The sequence below is a fragment of the Rhopalosiphum padi genome, chromosome 1 (assembly GCF_020882245.1).
Source record: "Rhopalosiphum padi isolate XX-2018 chromosome 1, ASM2088224v1, whole genome shotgun sequence".
NCBI classification, from domain to species: domain Eukaryota; kingdom Metazoa; phylum Arthropoda; class Insecta; order Hemiptera; family Aphididae; genus Rhopalosiphum; species Rhopalosiphum padi.
In genome coordinates this window covers 59,467,188-59,486,285 of record NC_083597.1, presented here as the reverse complement: position 1 = coordinate 59,486,285, position 19,098 = coordinate 59,467,188, and the positions used below count along the sequence as shown (strand labels likewise).

The 19,098-nt window shown below is 24.1% G+C and overlaps 2 protein-coding genes across 8 annotated transcripts in view; one reads left to right on the top strand and one right to left on the bottom strand.

The window, feature by feature from the left end:
* The window catches only part of LOC132917409 (junctional adhesion molecule A-like), a 285,049-nt gene that overhangs the window by 101,355 nt on the left and 164,596 nt on the right, over positions 1–19,098 (bottom strand). The window lies entirely within an intron of this gene.
* Positions 1,574–11,099, top strand: LOC132917908 (lysosomal aspartic protease-like). Its single transcript, XM_060978900.1, has 9 exons — positions 1,574–1,742; positions 1,864–1,990; positions 2,755–2,881; positions 3,001–3,110; positions 4,534–4,736; positions 6,937–7,059; positions 9,583–9,745; positions 10,509–10,601; positions 10,665–11,099. The coding sequence occupies exons 1-9, from the start codon at positions 1,666–1,668 to the stop codon at positions 10,818–10,820; spliced, it is 1,179 nt and encodes a 392-aa protein (XP_060834883.1). The 5' UTR covers positions 1,574–1,665; the 3' UTR covers positions 10,821–11,099.

Genomic DNA, 19,098 nt, shown 5'->3' with positions numbered 1-19,098 from the left:
TAATTAAAAAAATTTTTTTTTATTTTTATTTTTTTGAATGAATTAAAAAAAAATGGAGTTTATTAAGTGTTTAGTTTTTAATTTATAAAATGTATAACCATACAAAACAAGATATGATAAAATATAAATATACCTACTAGATATATATGCACAATATCAATTAACGTAAAGCTGTATTCAAAACACGTTCCAAGAAAATATTAAGTATTGCTTTTTTAAATTAAAGAAGCTGAGAGATTTGGATTTATATTGCAAAGTGTGCTATACAGTATACAGTTAGGTGACAAGAAGTTTAATTCAGGATTATTATTTTTATTAATACATAGGTGTGGTGGAATGGAATCTATAAAGATTTTCTACAATTTGACATTTAAATTGCTATACAGTTTTTGGTTCAGAGCAGTATAAACTTTAATAATCTGAACATGTTATAAATAAGTAATTCCGAAAAAACAATTAATAATTTCTTTCTTTTGCATAAAGCATAAATTAATATTATATATAATTGTATAATGTATACGTATAATTTATAATTTTTACAATAACCTATTTTTCACGTTTACTCCAATTAATCTTCTTTTATAAATATTTATTTTACTAAATGCTATTTTAATTTTTTAAATCACTGTTAAATTACACAAACAATAATTACAATATTAATGTACATCGTTATTGTTTTTTACCTAAATATAGTGAATATAATATGTTGTTCTATGAATAAAATTAATATGTGTATTTTTATTTTTTTTTTTTGAGAAATACAGTTTAGGTACAACAGTAACTAATTTTGGTTCAGTAAATTATGATTTTATGAATAATTGTCTATTTATTAATTAATTTACACCGATAATTTTATGTTTTATTAAAATATAATCTTGTAAAGATTGATATAAAATGGAAACAATTTTCAATTTAAAAAAAATATATATATAAAATCGTGTTTTGTAGAATTAGTTTTAGACTAAGTTGCTAATATATCACACAATTGATTATTATTGTGATATTATTATAAGTATTTAAGATGACTTTCAAATACACAATCAAACATAATTTAGTTTTTTTTTATAATATTGTATTCTGATAGTTATATATTTATAATAATTAAATATTTATAATCATAATAATACCTATATCTAATATTCCGTTTTATAATATGATACGAGGCCAGTTAGTATGTTTACTATACACTATAGTGAAGCGATAACATATAATGTGGCAAATATTGATCAATGAATGATAATATTGCTATACTAATTTCTTACACCGTACCATATTATTGTATTTTAACTTAATTAATTACAGTGGTTCTCAAACTTGTTTCTTTATGAATCTCACATGATGTTAAAGAATAATTTTAAAAGTAAACCAAAAAGTAAGGGTATAAATAAACATTTATAAATCATGATAATTAAAATTAATAATATTGCATTTGGATATGTCCACAGATCTCTTTATCACTTTTTGGAGCCCTGAGGTTAAACTAGGCACAGTTTGAGAACCTCTGACCTATCTAATTATACTAATCTACATTCATATTTTGTCTGAAATACACTATTCCATGGGTAACAGTTCAGAATAATATTATAACATCATATCGTTTTAAACTATCAAAGTGTATTCATTCCGGTTTGGTTCGTTTTGTGTAAAAAAAAATTTTTATAAAATATGATGAACAGATTAATGTTACTTGTGCTTTTCTATCATGTGTTTTGCTCCATTGCAGAAGAAACAAACATTTATAGGTAATACTATTATATTTATTAAGATTAACTGAATAATCTAATCGTATTTAGTATATAAAACCGTAGTATACCGTACTAATAAAGTAAGAATAAATTGTGTAAAAATAATTTTAATTTTTAGTATGCCGTTAATTAGACGGAAATCCCCTTTGCAAATGTTAGTTAAAGATCCCCATTACATGAGGAAATTAAATATTCAAAAAATGCATCCGACGAATGAAAATATCACACTATTCAAATATATGGACGTAAGTAATATTACATTTTTACGTAGTCGACATTTAAAGTAAATTTAATACCAAATAATTTAAATAAAATACCTATGATTTAAGTGTAAAAAAACAATTGAAAAACTAATAAAATTATTTCTTTAAATAATTTTAAATTGCATTATTTGTTTTATTAAAACAAACACATTGGTATATAAATTAAAAATGTAAATAATTTAGGCTATGGTAAGATTCGTGGGTATGTTAAAAACTCAAATTATCTTTAATAATATTACTTTTTTTTATTAATTTATTGAATATAATAATGTATTTAATAAGTTTAAATACGAATGATTTTTAATAACTATTATAAATTGGTCCGTAACCGTTAATAAAGTATTATTATCGTATCGTAATATTTTATAATAAATTTTATAATGACGAGTACAATAAAAATCGAGTCTAAGTATATTATAGATATAATTCAATATGCTAAATGTATCTTAATCATAAACCATATTATATTATTCATGTATTTTAATAATCATACGATAGCGGTATGCGAACAGGTGGGTCACGGGACTAGGGCTAAAAATAGATATAAATAACTCGTTTTTCGGCCTGCCCTGTGACCCACACTGTATATTTAACGCTATAATATATTGTAATATTATTTTCATGATTTGTTACTTTAATATCAGTACAAACGATTATAAAAAATTCAAAAGTAATGATAATTTTAAATTTGTCTAAAGTAAAAAAAAAAAAAAAATGGTAATGATTAAAGTGATGCGCTTGTTTAGAGTGAATACTACGCGGAAATATTAGTGGGAAAACCTGGACAGAAATTTTTAGTGATTTTTGACACAACGTGGAGCGACATGTGGATACCGTCAAAACTATGTTCAAAAACAATATATCCGATCTGCAGTAAGTTTTTATTGATTGGTTTATATATTTATTATTTATAATAATTTGCAATACTTATTTAATAATTATCTTATTATAAAACACATTATATGTATAATAATAATATGTATACATCAAAGGTAAGAAAAATTTGTATGATCAGGATGTTTCGTCAACACACAAATTAATAGATCCAACACCGTTTAATGTGGATGGATTAGTTGGGAATTTAACGTGCGACACAATTAGAGTAAGTAATGATTAAGACATCGTATTAATCGATAACGGGCTATTCCTAACCTAACGGGCTTATGATTATCTACTTGTTAAAAGTTCCAAAAGGAATAATAACGCGTAACAGAAATAAATATGGCGGCCAATCAGTATAATAAATATTATAAAAAATGAAGTCATGATTGGATGACCATATTTTTTTACGGTTTTTCTACTCGGTGCACACCACCATTTTGCTATGTAATTATGATAAATTACGTTGTATAAAACCAATAGTTTGGATTGTCAATAACCTTTGCATTTTTATCATACATTGATTAATAAACATCCAAAATTATGGGGTATCACGGTGGAAATGGTTAAATAGGTAATTTAGATGCATTACCTTAAAGTAAAAACTCCGCAAAAGCTGATTGTTCTATAATAGGCGATGGCGTAAATATTTTATTAGAAATTTCCTTTATACATCTTGTACCTACTTATATTATGTTATACTTTTGCAAGACAAGAACACAAATATAATACAATTAAAATAGGTAATTTAATTAAAACTTGACTAATTTTGTTCCTTTATATGAACAGAATTTGCTTCAAATTTTAGAATCTGAGTGATACCCCCACAATGAATTGATATAAAATAATGTTTATTTTTTATTATCATCTGTTGGATTTGATCTTTTACTTTGGTAGTGACTTATGGTAAAAAAAATGGATGTATATGGTAACTTGAGAGAAATGAAGTAAAAAATGCACAATACTTATCAAAACAATTGGAAAAAAAATAAAACAAAAGGTGAATTTTTATACATCACTAGTTTTTTACAAAACTTATTTTATTCTTTATTGTAATATTCAAAAATGAATAATTATAAATATTTTAATATTACATAAAATGTTTTGATTAGTATTTTCCAAACATGATGTAAATTTAAAATTATTTTGGACCTTTTTGAGCTTATTTATCGATATTTAAATCTTTTTTTTATACAATTTTTGTTTTTGAATTAAAAATCTTTGTCAAAAATGTAATACAACATTTTATGTTTGCTATAAACTAAAAACTTAATTTAGAGTAGTCACAAATATTTTTTTATGACTTAAGTTAAAATTTTGACGACTAACTATAATTATGACAGTATGACACTAAAAGTATTTTAGAAAGATTAATAAAAAATGCTATTATTATAATAATTCATAAGTTAAATGAAATATTGCTTTATCTGAAATGAATAATAATATTATATATAATCAAGCAGAATTCTAACGCACGGGTGTCATAAAAACAACAAAAAAATAGTTTGAATGATTTAAATAGTTTTAATAATAATAAACATATTCTTTATTAATATTTAAGCAAAGATTATAATGCCACAGTTTAAGTTTATTTAAGTTAATTTTAATTTTAAAATAAAATGTCTGATAACACTTTATTTATTTAGTTGGGTCATTTAAATGTTACTGATTTGATATTTGCTGAAATCACTGGTATACCAAACTTATCGCAATATCAATTCATGCACGCCGATGGAATAATTGGTTTAGGATACAATACCAATGCTAGAACGACAAACAATACATTTTTTTACAAGTTATTGGATGATAAAAAAATTGTAAATCCAATTTTTTCAGTATACATGAATCGGTAAGCAATAAATTATAGTTTGTAAATATGTACACTACACATCAATCATTGTTTATAAAATTGTTGTACCACAACTTATTTTCAACACAGATTATGAGTGTGATTAAACAACACAAATACTGCATAATAATACAGTAATACAATAATACATAATAATGAATAATTATTGTACATCATTGTGCTGATATCTGATTGTCAATTTAATATTATTTAGCTCAGTAAATAATACTAAACATCAAACAAATTATATTATTATTTTGTTATTAGTTATTATTAATATAACATAATATGCTAAATCCTGAGTGAAGCGATGAAATTATAATTTTATTGTAATAGGTTATTATAATAACGGTGTGTGTACTTTTTATTTTATTTTATTTTGTCCTAGTTTGTGTTGGTTTATAAATAAAAGGTTTATCATAAAGTCTACTTATAAAAATGAAAAAAAATATAAAAAACAATTTTTTTTTTTTAAACGTATTAATGCGTATGTAATTCAAAATAATATTTAATATGGAATCTATAAACATTCCATTTTTTTTCATATTATAATTGTCTATAAACAATGATACATTTAGCTTATATTTTTTAAGCTATTTTTACCACGAATAATTTATTATATTTTACACCATTATATGGTAATTATAGATTTATATGTTAATTAAATATTACCTATTAGATACAATAATATAATAATTTATAATAGCAGATATGCTGTCGGTTAGAACTAGTGAAACTTTAGTAAGATAGAAATTGTTATGCTACTGAAATTATTAGAAAAACACTAATTAAAAAATACATTACATCTATATAAATAAGTTATAATATTGATTTGCTTACAATCGTTTCGAGTGCAATGATTTACCAATAAGTTCAAATTCAATATATGCAATACAGAGACCTAGGTACTCAATGATTTTGTACATTCAAAACCAACTATGTCTTTACAGCAGATAAACTTCTACAGTAATTTGTGTCTGAATTCACTAATTATAATTATATGCATATATTTTTATCTGTTTTAATGACAAGTGCCATGAACATGTTTGCATATATTAATGATAGGTACATTTGAAAAATTTGTTTTAAAATATTAATCATGATTTAATTAATATTTCATTTTTCAATTTTTAATTTGATAATTATGTTATATTTCACAGGTATTTGCTTACTTATTTATGAATAAAAATAAATATAACATTTTCAATCCATTTTATAAACATAATTTACATTTACTCATATTATATATTATGTATGTACAATTTTAAAATAAGGATACCTTATTTATACGTTTCATAAAAATATTGCTATATAGTGTTATAATTTCTTAAAGCATGATGATGCAAGATTATTCCATTTTTTTTTTAATATTGTAAATAAATTTATAACATGTAATATTACTAGGCGATTTATATATATAGGCATTATGTATGATCTGAATTATTATATTATCGTATATCACAGCCCTTTGAAGTTGAAAATTCAGCTAGAGTAATACACGGGTATAAATTAACTAGACTAACGATTTTAATGTTGAATATGTGTTGCTTAAAGCAAGTTAAGAAATGTCTCTAAGAAAATTATTATATTTTGATGGCATATTAATAGATATATTTAAAATCAAATAAACACATATAAAGAATAGATATAATAAATTTTCAAGTCATAAAATAGGGAAATAAAATAGATGATTAAAAATAGTTTTAATATTAAATTTATACCAATAGAATTTTAAGAAAATATTACTTCGTAAATAAAAATATGTATTTAATATTTAAAATAACAAAAATGCAATCCCCAAAAAACAGGGTGACTAGCCGTGCATGCTGACTTCCATTACAGCATTAAATAGTTCATATTTTCAATTTTTTCTTTTTAAAATATTTATGTAAATGTTTTTAAAAATAATATAAGATGTTGAACATTCATGATAAATCAATCTGTATATTTTTATAATTATTAGCAATTCATAGCTTCAATAATATAGTTTATTTATAATTTATAAATGCTTTCCGTTATCAACTATAAATAATATAAATATAATGCAACCAGAAAATATGAATTAAAACATACCAAAAAGAGAAAAAAAAATAATAAGCTATAAGTTGTTTCTAAATTAGTAATAATAAGTCAAATGACAAATGCAACATCAAATAATTATGATTTTAATATTAATACAATTATAATTTTATTTCAACAGGGATCCTACAACACCAAAAGGAGGAACAATATTTCTTGGTGGAATTGAACGAAAACATATTAATGGTGAAATAACCTATGCCCCTGTATTAGAAAAAAAGCATTGGCAAATTGAAATGAATCAGTAAGTGTCTGTACAGAAAAAAAATCAGTTTTTGCCAGACTTAATTAGTTCATTCATTTTTATATATGTATGTATTAATATTCATATTATGTACATAGGCACACATAAAAATGCTATACAATTAACATCATAATTTAAAGCCATAAATATTAAATATACATTTGTAGGCCTTTATTTCTATAAATGATAAATTCGACGATTTTTGGATGACTCTAAAATGAAATTTTAACGAGTAGTTTTTTTTTATTTAATTTTTTTGTTCTAAAGATGTTAGTTATGCGGAAATGGGTTTGGAAAATAAAGGGGTTATAATAATTTTTAATTTAAAAATATTGGTTAGTAATTAATAGTACTCTATCAATATTTTATAATTTCTAAAAATTATTACCAAGTATAATAAAAAATACATTTGAAATAAAATATATTTTATATTTTAGTAGAACCATTTTTAATAACTTCTATCGTTAGTATATATTATTATATTGCATTTAATAAAATTGTAACTAATAGTCAGCATTTTATTTCGAAACATCATCTACTTAAACAAATACGCTCGAAACAATTTGTTTTCATTAAAAAAAAAAAATTATTAACGCTCACTCATTAAATAATAATAATAATAATAATAAAAATAGTTGAAAACATGGTATCTGAAAATAAGAAGTAAAATAAGCCTGATAAAATTTGTGCAATTGACTAGTAAGTAGTAATACTTCGATTTACCTAATAATTTAATTTGTTGAGCTAAAGAAATTTATTATTTTTTTTTTATATATAATAATAATATGATAAGCAAAAAAAAAAAAAAAAATTACTATCATTGTTACTACCAAATAAGGATATCATAATATTTCATATTATTTATTATTATGTGTATATTACGAGTATATAAAAAAAAAAAATTCATTTCTATTATTATAAGCACGGAAATCGGTTATAAAATACGCTAAAAAACCACTACATATCGGATTATAGCAATCAACCATTCAATATTTATTATTTCCGAGGCAATATAAAACATATTAATTTATAAACGACAAATACCATACATTTATTATTGTTATCAGAACTATAATATTATGTACCTACATTTTTTTTTTTTTTTTTTACAATTTAACTATTTATAATATTATACAGAATACAGACGAAAAATGTATTAACCAATCTACGATGAATAATATAATATTACATTTATGATATATATTTGTGATATATGTTGCCCAATAATTATTGGTAGGTACCTTTAATAATTTATAAAACTCATGAGAGATTATATTATATGTATGTTACTTTATGTTAGATATTCTAATTAATAGGAATTTATTCCAAACGAAAAAGATTATTATTATGTTATTATGTAATATGTATAAGTATATAGTTAAATACACTGAATAAGTACTCACGGAAAGCGTGAATTGTACATTTAAATATTATACGTACGACTTACTGTATAATAAGTAAATAAAGTATTTTTAATCTTGACAAGTGAACATACCATGCATGGTTTAGACCACCTTGTTTAATCAAATTTCCAAATTAAAGCTTATTTTATAAAGTTTTATAAACTTAATATCATTTTTTTTATTCGAATAGTCAGTGTTTATAATCGTATTTTAATGTTATGTTTAAATAAATATTATATATATATATATATATATATATATATATATATGTTACATAAATGTATAAATTAAATTTTCGATTCCGAGTGAAGCAATGATTGATTTAATTTTACAATTTACAAAGAAAAAGTTCTCCAATCTTCAATATTATAGGTAGTTAAATTTTGGATTCTATTTGATAAAGTTTGAAAATTTGAAATTGTTGATAATTAAATATTATTTCAATTTGTTTTAATTGAAACATTTTATTTTTAAAACTATTTGAAAATGCAATAGAAAGTTTATCATTAGCTGAACTAACAACAATTATAAAATTTCAAGAAACATGGTCATAGTATATTTATTTTGTCAGAATTTGAAGTTCAAATGTTCACAAATTTGATATTGATTGAAAATAACGATGTTCTTAGAAATAATGACTAAGTATAACTATTACATTACTTGAAAAAAAAATATAAATATACCTAAATAAATTTATTTTAAAATATCCACAAAAATAAAGCCTGACGAACGGTTTTCACTAAAAAGCAGTTTTTATACAGGTAGTATAACAGGTACTATATTTTATTATTGAATTAAAATATAACACATACATCGCAGCAACCAATTAATTTAAAAGGTAGTAAAGTACAATCGAAACTTAATAAGCAACAGAGCATGCCCTTAGGTTTATTTTAATGTTTTCATTTTTAATATTAAAAATGTTTATAACAGATATTGATCAATGCAATATACTATATTTTCACAGTTTTACTACAATTAATGCCTACGAAGTATTAGATAAAATTATATAATTTTAAGATTTATGTTTTAATAAGTTTGAGTCACTTTAAACCGGTATTACAACATTTGATTTTTCTAATGATCAAATTAATAGTGTTAATAATGTAAACAAATTTAGGTTTTCAATACAGATAAACAAAACAAATTCAAAGACATTTTGTGATCAAGGATGCCAAGTGATATTGGATACGGGTTCTAACAGAATTGGCGTGCCTACTGAATATGTTACTGCCATAAATACTTTTGTTAAAGCCACTTTATATTTATACAACAGATACGAGGTAATAATGATTAAAAATTTATTTTTTAGGGTTTCGTATAAAACTTCTGTCAGTGACGTTTTTTTTTTTTTAGAGTCCTTAACCCGTTTTCAATAAGATGTAAACTTATTTCTAGAATAAAGATATTAAGATTGTAAACTCTCTTAAGCCGATATATTTTCAGGTATCATACAAATATATTTATATATGCGTATGATGCCATAATAGAACACTTACTCGACTAAGGAAAATATTTTTGAAAAATAATGAACTTTATTTTTGACATTTGGATTGCAAGTGGATATTATTTTATAATAAAACTTGCTAATATTTTTACCATGATGATAGTAATATAACTATAATACAGTGATACAATTTCTTAAAACCGCTCTTGATTTCTTACAGAATATAATATCAATTCATAGTTTATTAAAATAGCATAATATAACATTCACTACATTTTATTTTAAGGTATAAACATTTTAGAAGAGTGTAAAGTAATGAAAAAAGTGGTAAAGTAGCTCTAAAAAAATCGATGATTTAATGCCCAATACAAAGCGTCTTTAGAAGTCTTATCTTATATGTTATAAATTTATGATCGAAAAAGTGTATAGGTACTTAAAGTCAAAAACCATTGTTGTGCGTGACAATATGTTAGTGACATTAAAATGTTATGTATAATAATAGGTGTTCTTCGCATACCGGAATAGTAACTGTTTGCAACCACTTAAAGATTTTATACTATTAACTTATTAATGTTAATTATCTTGAATGCACTTTAAAGGTACCATGTTCATTAGTGAATAAGTTGCCAAAAATCACTATCAACATAGGTTCTCGAGATTTTGTTATTAGTGGAAGACATTACATCCAAAAAGTGAGTACTTATTAATAAATAATAATGTTTAAAGTTTTGACGTTTAAATATCATGATTTTTAGATGGAAAATGAAAAAAATGGAACGATTTGCATAACAGCATTTTGTGATTCAGGATTAGAAGATGGAGTTTGGTCATTAGGAGGTGGATTTTTGTCTAGCGTTTACACTACATTTGATTTGGAAAACAATAGAGTCGGATTTGCCAATTTAAAATAGAATAAATATAATTTATAAATATTGAAATTACATTAATCTTAATTATAAAGTAACTATACAAATTTTGGGGTTTTTTTTTTTAGTTTATTAATATCTATTAAGAAGTGTTTTACTTAGTGAGCCCTACCAATTTTTCCGATATAAAAATAAATAAATATTAATTATTGTAAAATTAGTATAGATAAGATTATATTTCAAAATTTTACTAAAAAAACTACTAAGATGTTATTTTGTAAAATCTGTTATCTTAAAATAAATATAATATGAAATAATGTTTTCCTTGTTGTTAAAAACTTTCATAGAGTGTAAAAATATTAGTTTTATATCTAGTACAGATTCTCATAATATTGTAAATAAATACCAGTAATACTGTACATCCTTTATATTATACATAATATACAGCTAATATCTAAGACATTTATACAGAATTTAAATGTACTGATAATAATTTTACATGAAATTAAAATACTAATGTTGCATAAAAAGAAACGACGGTTCACTGAAGATTGACACTGGATTTGTTATTTAAAAACTACTTATTTATGATAGAAATAACCAACGAGTTTAATTAAAAATAATTTATGTTGTAAAAAATGCAAACGTTTTTATTCCATTAAATTTATGACTTTTAAGTATATTTTTGAATAAGTACATCTTGAAACATTTAATATATTTGTAAATGATTAGAAATAATGACAACAAACCCACATACACACACACACACGCATATTGTTAAATATTTCAATACTTGACGAATGATAAATATACAAAATTGGTAAATGCGAGGTACTTGAAGTATCAAATTTATGGTGCGAATAGGTAAAACACCCCTTTTGGAGTCATAAATAGTTTAAACTTTTTACATACGTTATATTATATCTTCTATTAAAATGCAAGTAAACGATGCTAGGGAAATTTAAGATTGGCAACATCTGGATACACCATCTGCTTCATTGACTTTTTAATATTTGCTTTATATTATTACCCATTTCGAAATTGTTTTTTAGAGTATATATATATATAATATATTAAACGATCACATAATAACTTCATCTGAAAAACAAGTGTAATTTTAAGCGCATTATTATAACGCATATTGTTCCGTAAAATAAAACGATCACTTATTATCAGTGTTTCAAAGATCTGAAAAGAATCACAAAAACATTTATATTTTATTCTGGGAAACTAATGTTTATATTTAAAAAATTTAAAATGGATCCAATTTTGTCGTTTATGAAAATATCGATAGATTGTGTATAATTTAGAATTCAAATAAACTTTTCACTTTTCAAAAGAAAATTATTTAGAACAAGTAAGAGTTATGTCGTATAACAATAATTCAAACTTGAAAACTTATTCTAATTTATAATATTTGACCGGAGAAAAAGCTTTTTGTGTAAATAAACGTTTATTTTCATTTATTTTATACGTGTATTACACTTTTGTGAAACTTTTTTTTTTATTAGTTTGACCTGTTTAGACGTAAAAAAATGCCACAATCACTTATTACAACAACATAATTTTTACGGAATACATAAATATATTTTTTTACATTCGTATAAAATACAAAATTTGTTAGGTATTAACAGTCCTCTTTCTGCTGAGTAAAACGGGTGGTTTTTACTTCAATACAAAATTAGCTCATGCATAACACAATTAATAATTTTTTATATAATATTATTAATTAATTTTAGATATTATGTATTATTTTTGTTGCGAATCTAAATCATCTGGAAATTGAATATTATTTTATTTCGCATATATTCATCGTATTAATAATATAATGATTATAATTATATTATTATAATATATTACCGTTAATTACGAAAAATATTCCATTTTACACATAAATTATACAAGACAGTTAAAAAAATATTTAAAAGAAACAAATGTTTATGTCAATGATTGTCACGTCGTTTTTTTTTTCAGGATTGTTCTGTTTTGTAATTAAACATTTTAAGCAACGTGTTTTAAAATTGATTAAACATAAACATTTTTTTTTGCAGTGAAATATTTGAATGACAATAAAACAATAGACGACGAATATTAAACATTTCGAATACAAATAAAAAAAATCAAACGATTGCAACACGTACACATATTAATTATTTATAATAATATATGTTATTAAAATAAAAACGTATCCAGCGCATATAAAACATCGACAAAAAGTAACGATAGTGAAAAAAAATAACTGTTAAATAATATTTTATAATTTTATGACCGGTCCTAGAATGACGGGTTATTAGAGTTAGGTTAAATCAAACAACGTTTCGAGCGTACTGTTTAAAACGAGGACCAGATAATATAAAACCGTGTGATCTCTTTATGATGATCGTTCAAGAAAACATGCAGCCAAGTTATTAACATTAGAGCGCACAAAAATCGCGTACGAATAGCTCTAACGCATTATAAACACAATACGTAGACCATAATAATAATATAGCAGGCACCCATTCAAAATATTATGTTATAATTATTATTTAAACGTAACACGTTTGCAACGAATGAACACTCGATTAAAACGACGATAATAATAATAAAAAAAAAAAACAAAACGCATCGGTAAAATTAATCATTATACAATCTTGTACGGTTACAAATTATTGTCGCGATATGGATAAGTGAGCATGACAGACGTGGATGTCGGCGGTATACGTGTCACCTGTGGACGACATGCCGTAATGGATTTTTGACGTAACTTCTGATATTCGTGAACGGCGGCGAAGTACGCAGTGTATGAATATTATATATAATATTGCGATTTTGTTTGCGCCCGCCGAAAATACAAAATATAATGATAATATAACGTGAATACCTGTGTACAACGTCTTTATAATGCATGAACGACATGACGTCCGCAATAGTATTATTTGAATTGGCTGATAATTCACTCCGATATAATGCACTGGCCATAATGAGCAAATATTGTGATATAACGCAATGATATAATGGCACTGCAGCAAAGGCGTAGCCAGGGGGAGGGTTTCAGGGTTCAACCCCCCCCACCACGAAATGTTTTCTTGAAACAAGATTGAATAGGTTTAAATGCCTATTATATCGTATAATATAATATATTATTTGTACTCTAAACCTCCCCACGAAAATTTTTTTTCTGGCTACGGTCTTGCACTGCAGCATCCAGTCGGTCGAGCGCACGGCCAGAGACTAGCTATATTATAATTAATATATTATATCAGGTACAGCTACGTCCGTGACGCGTTTCGTTTTAAAAAACTGACAAATCCGGCTACGATACCATAACATCGCTGTTTCGTTCGTATTCACTGGTGTCGACGATAATATTACAGTACTGTGCTGAATACAATGTCGATCAAGTCGAGCATATAGATATGTATAATAACATACTCGTCATTACTGGTGTACCGTTTTCCAGTCAATCTTTCCCGTACAATAGGAATGCGAGATATTCGTTGAAAATCCGTACATTTATTCGTATAATATATTCACATACGATATTATTTTTTTTTATGTACAATGGATTCTTCTTTATACAATCAGATGTTTGGGCGTGTCATGTTTCAGAGTGTATAAGTTTTAATAAAACAAATGTGTCAACACTTAACGTGCAATATACTTTAATACCGTTTTTATTTTTATTTTACATTTTTTTTTTTTAATTTGTAAAATGCACACTCCGTCATATATAACAATTATTATCCGCAGTTTAACGGAATATAATGTTATGTTTGCGATGCACATGCCTTCATCGCGTTTTTTGAATACGAAAATCTATATTCAAAAAAGCTATAAGTAATAAGTTCTTGATATAATACAATTTTAATTATTATTATTATTATTTATATAGATTAGTTTAAAGATAATGTACATTTTTTAATTCAATCTTCAAGTTCAGTATTTTTCATGTAATTTTAAATGTATTTATTCTAAAAAGTTGTCATTTTTTGAACACTAAGCTAGATACATTATATAATATTAATTTGATAATATTAAACAATAATTAAATCAGTTTTATGAAAATTTGAAAACTACTCACTTAGAGTAAGACGTCTAAAATAATATTTTAATTTTCAATCTTTTTAGTTTTTAATGATTTTATTTAGAAAATAAATCATAATGATATTATTTAACTTGAGAAAGTCTTGTGCGAAATCACTACATTCAAAATTTTAAATGCATTTAATATTATAAAATGAAGAGCCAAAAGCATATGCATAAATAAATATTAAATACTTTATAATTTACTCGTGTACTGTATAATCTAATTATTTGTACCCACCCACGTACGGCTTGAATGTTATTATTAAATAGTTACGCACTGTGTTATTTAAGCATGCCTAAAGATGGTAAATATTCGTTGGTACACGTTTAAATGCAAAATAAAATTATGATAAATAGTATTCCGTTTGGTACATCAAAATCCATCCAAACGAATGCATCGCATATTATACATAGACTACATAATATTAAGTGTAAGATCGCACGTCATAAATCTTTTCCCTTAACTCCTGTGCATTATGACTTTAAATAGAATATTTTTTTTGCACAGCTTTGTGCACAGTGGCCATAATTTTTGCTTATGTTACAATACTAAAATGTCGATCGTAAAATTGAATTTCTCTCTGGACCGTCACAAGAAGAGTGCTCAGTCTCGACAGCTGATAAGACGCTTCCTGCACTTTCCAAAAGAGCGTCAATAAGGTTCTATATGAATATCTAGTGAATTTAATACTGAGGTTTCCCTGATGGGATGACAAAAAATAGCACAAACATTAACACGTATCAATGTGTATATTATGTTGTATGAAATAGATTTTTCTATTTTTTCTCCACTTAAGTTTTATTGGTTACATTTCTTTTATGTAATAAAAAAAAACATTGAATGCATAATATCATGATAACCTTACACTAATATTACTGTGGTAGAATCTCTGATCCAACTAATACTTTTATTTAGATCATTTTATCGTACTGTCCATAATGACACTAATTGACCATTAGCCTTTGGCTGTGTTTTACGGATAAAAATGTTATACCACGTTAATATAGTCTCTCGACTATAGCAGTTTCAAAAGTTCTATAAATAATTTTTTTGAACGTTAAATTAACAATTTCCATAACTTAATTCATTATTCTGAGTGCACTTTTTCACCAGGCTCGACGTTTTATTTGTGGTATAAAACTTATTCTAAGCTTCTTTTATCGCCAGGTTTCAACTTTTTTTTTTAACTAAATGTATTTATAAATAGATGAATATTATTTTGTAAAATAGTTTGTTAAAACTAAGACTGCGGATTTGAAATTTTATTATAACTTTATATTGTTTTGAATTCAACTTAAAAAGTGAGTTATATGCGTAGCAGAGTTAGATAAATATGATTTTTACAACTAATTATAAAATATGGTATATTTCATCTTAAAAGCAAACTAAAATTTGGACCTAAGCTTAATAAATACTATTATATTTTGGTAATTTTTGTTTTTTTTTGTATAAAATCCATTAATTAATTGGAAATACTTAAACAAATATTTGTTCTTTTTACTTCGATAACTAAATTTATGAAAATATAATCAACATCACAATAATAGTATTAAAGATCAAAATACTGACATTTAAGACAGTATAATGAACAACTAATAATGGTGTGGTATTGAAAACAATAATAAAATAAGTTATTTTATTAATTTTAAGAAATATTTTGTTTTTAATGAAACAAATATTATATTCATTTTTTTATATAATATTTATTTATTTAATTGTTTATAAATATAAATAATTAATTAAATTATATTATTCGTTACTCAAGTAACTTGATATTTTAAATATTGATTTTTATAATGATGTGTGTATGTTTTTTTTCTGTCTAACATTACCTTTGGAATGGGAAAAATACTGCAGTTTTCAAAAATGGGTAGAGAATTCAGGTAGAAAATTGAATCTAGTTGGTACTTAAGTGGTTAAAAGTAAAAATACCGAGTATTTTTTTTTTGGAATTGGGAAAAAATAAAATAAGGAAAAACAGGAGTTTTTTAAACAAATTCAATTTCAGACAAAATCGATTACAGTTATTTGATGTAACTTAAAAATGAATGACCGTAGATACTTCGATCTAATGTGATACTAAAAGTAAAACAAATAACTTTAATAGCAATATCATAAAACATATCACGAAATATATTTAGTGTGGTAGGCCGACAGACCGTCTCCGCTCAGAATCGTTTTTCGTATACAATGATATATTATCATTGACTTTAAATTTAATAATGACCTACTTTAAATCTTCTGTACAGCAGACTGATACCTAATTGTATACCTTTTATATTATTTGAATTAGCTGCATTCGATAAAATTGGAATACTAACAATTTATAATTTTTATTTATCTTAGTTTAATTATATTTTTAACTTTTAATATAATATGATATGGTAACGATCAGTTCATAAATATTTTATATTTTATTAACCAACAATATTTATGACTTCTGATATAATGTACCTAATTTATTACCAGAATTAAAAGTGAAATATATAATTATTTCTACTACTTATATAAACAAATTTTTTTAGAATATTCTATTCAAAATAAAATAGGAAGCTCAAGAAATAAACATTTTTCAATAAACAAATATGTTAAATGGACTGACTGTAAATTTAATTGATTAATTCATCATTATCACACACAACAATCAGAATTGAAATTAAATAATGTAAACCACTAATAATCTACCTCGTGTTACTCAATTGTTTGTTAAAATTTATCCACCTACGGTTACTTTATTTCGTGCAAATGATATATCAAATTATTTGTTTTATTTTTTTTTTCACTTAAAAATTCGCTCGAATTGTCTGTATTATCCCCGTCATTCGTATTCATACAATGCAATGTGGAATTTCATGGTTAGATGGATCCATATTTTTACGCTCGAGACCAGACTGTTTTGTTTTACCGGCTTCCGAACTACGTTCAATTATGCAAATATCGAATGTATGTATATATATTTTTTTTTTTTTCATAAACATAAAAATAAACGATGACTTTCAATTGAACCAAATGTATTCTTTATACATGATATGTATAAAAAATAATAATAATAATAATAAAGGAAGATAGAAACAATGCAAAATATTATTCTTTAGTGGTTTTATCGGCCAAAAAGAAAATCATCCATCCATACTACTAAGAGGGTATTACGGTTATATCTTCCGTTAAATAAACTGAAAATACTTGACTTTTTCAATTTAAACGTCGACTGTAAATTGCTAATTTTGGGCATCATTTCTGTTCAGACCAAATGTATCCGTCCTTAAAAATTAAATAGCGCACGCGCCTACTACTTTTCATGGTTTTTAATTATATTATCGTCATCAAATTCATAGCGCGCCTGTTATGTACACTATTGCGTGTGTTTGATATATCATAAGGCTCGTGAAATATACAATGGGCTTTAATATTATTTCAATAAGCTCAACAAATGATGTTAGTAAAAATAAACTATTTGCTGTTTATAAAATGATGCACATATGCACATCATTAGAATCTCAGAAGAGCTATAATTTATATAAAAGAGCTTTATAATATGCAGGTACATAATATTATTACCAATGTAACTTTTTATAGATTTATACATTTTTTTTTTTTTTACTTTATTTATATAACAAACAATAATATGTAATTAAGTAATACAATAAGCATATACGTAGATTTATGTAATGACACAGGTGCACACAAAAAAAAGTTACCCAAAAGCTGAAATTTATAAGATAATTCCTTGTGATATTATATAAATACATATTTAATATCGTAAACGCTATACCAATAATCAGTTTTTATATTATACTATTTTTATTGTTGTTGTTTTTCCGTCAATAATCAAGAATTTTCAATACAAAATATAAAACAAAATAACCAAAATATTATCACAGGTAAACCTATTAATAGCACTTCTGAAATGGATCAAAATATCACCCAACGACCATAAGCAAATTTTACCTAAAACCTAAAACCTCAAACCTGATATTTCCGAAAGTGTTTACATTTACTCCAATACAAACGGAGTACCCTTATTATTAACTTCCTTTATATCTGAACGAAAAAATCTAATAACCCCTCTCATATATATATATATATATATCAATTCTGACTATTGATTACAGTCATTAAAAATATTTTACTGAATAATGTAAACTAATATGTACTTTTATTATTTCAAAACTATTGGAAAATGCAAATAATCAAATTAGTTTTAATGTTTAAAAGTTGCTAATAATCAGTGGCTTTCTCCCTCACTTATTAATG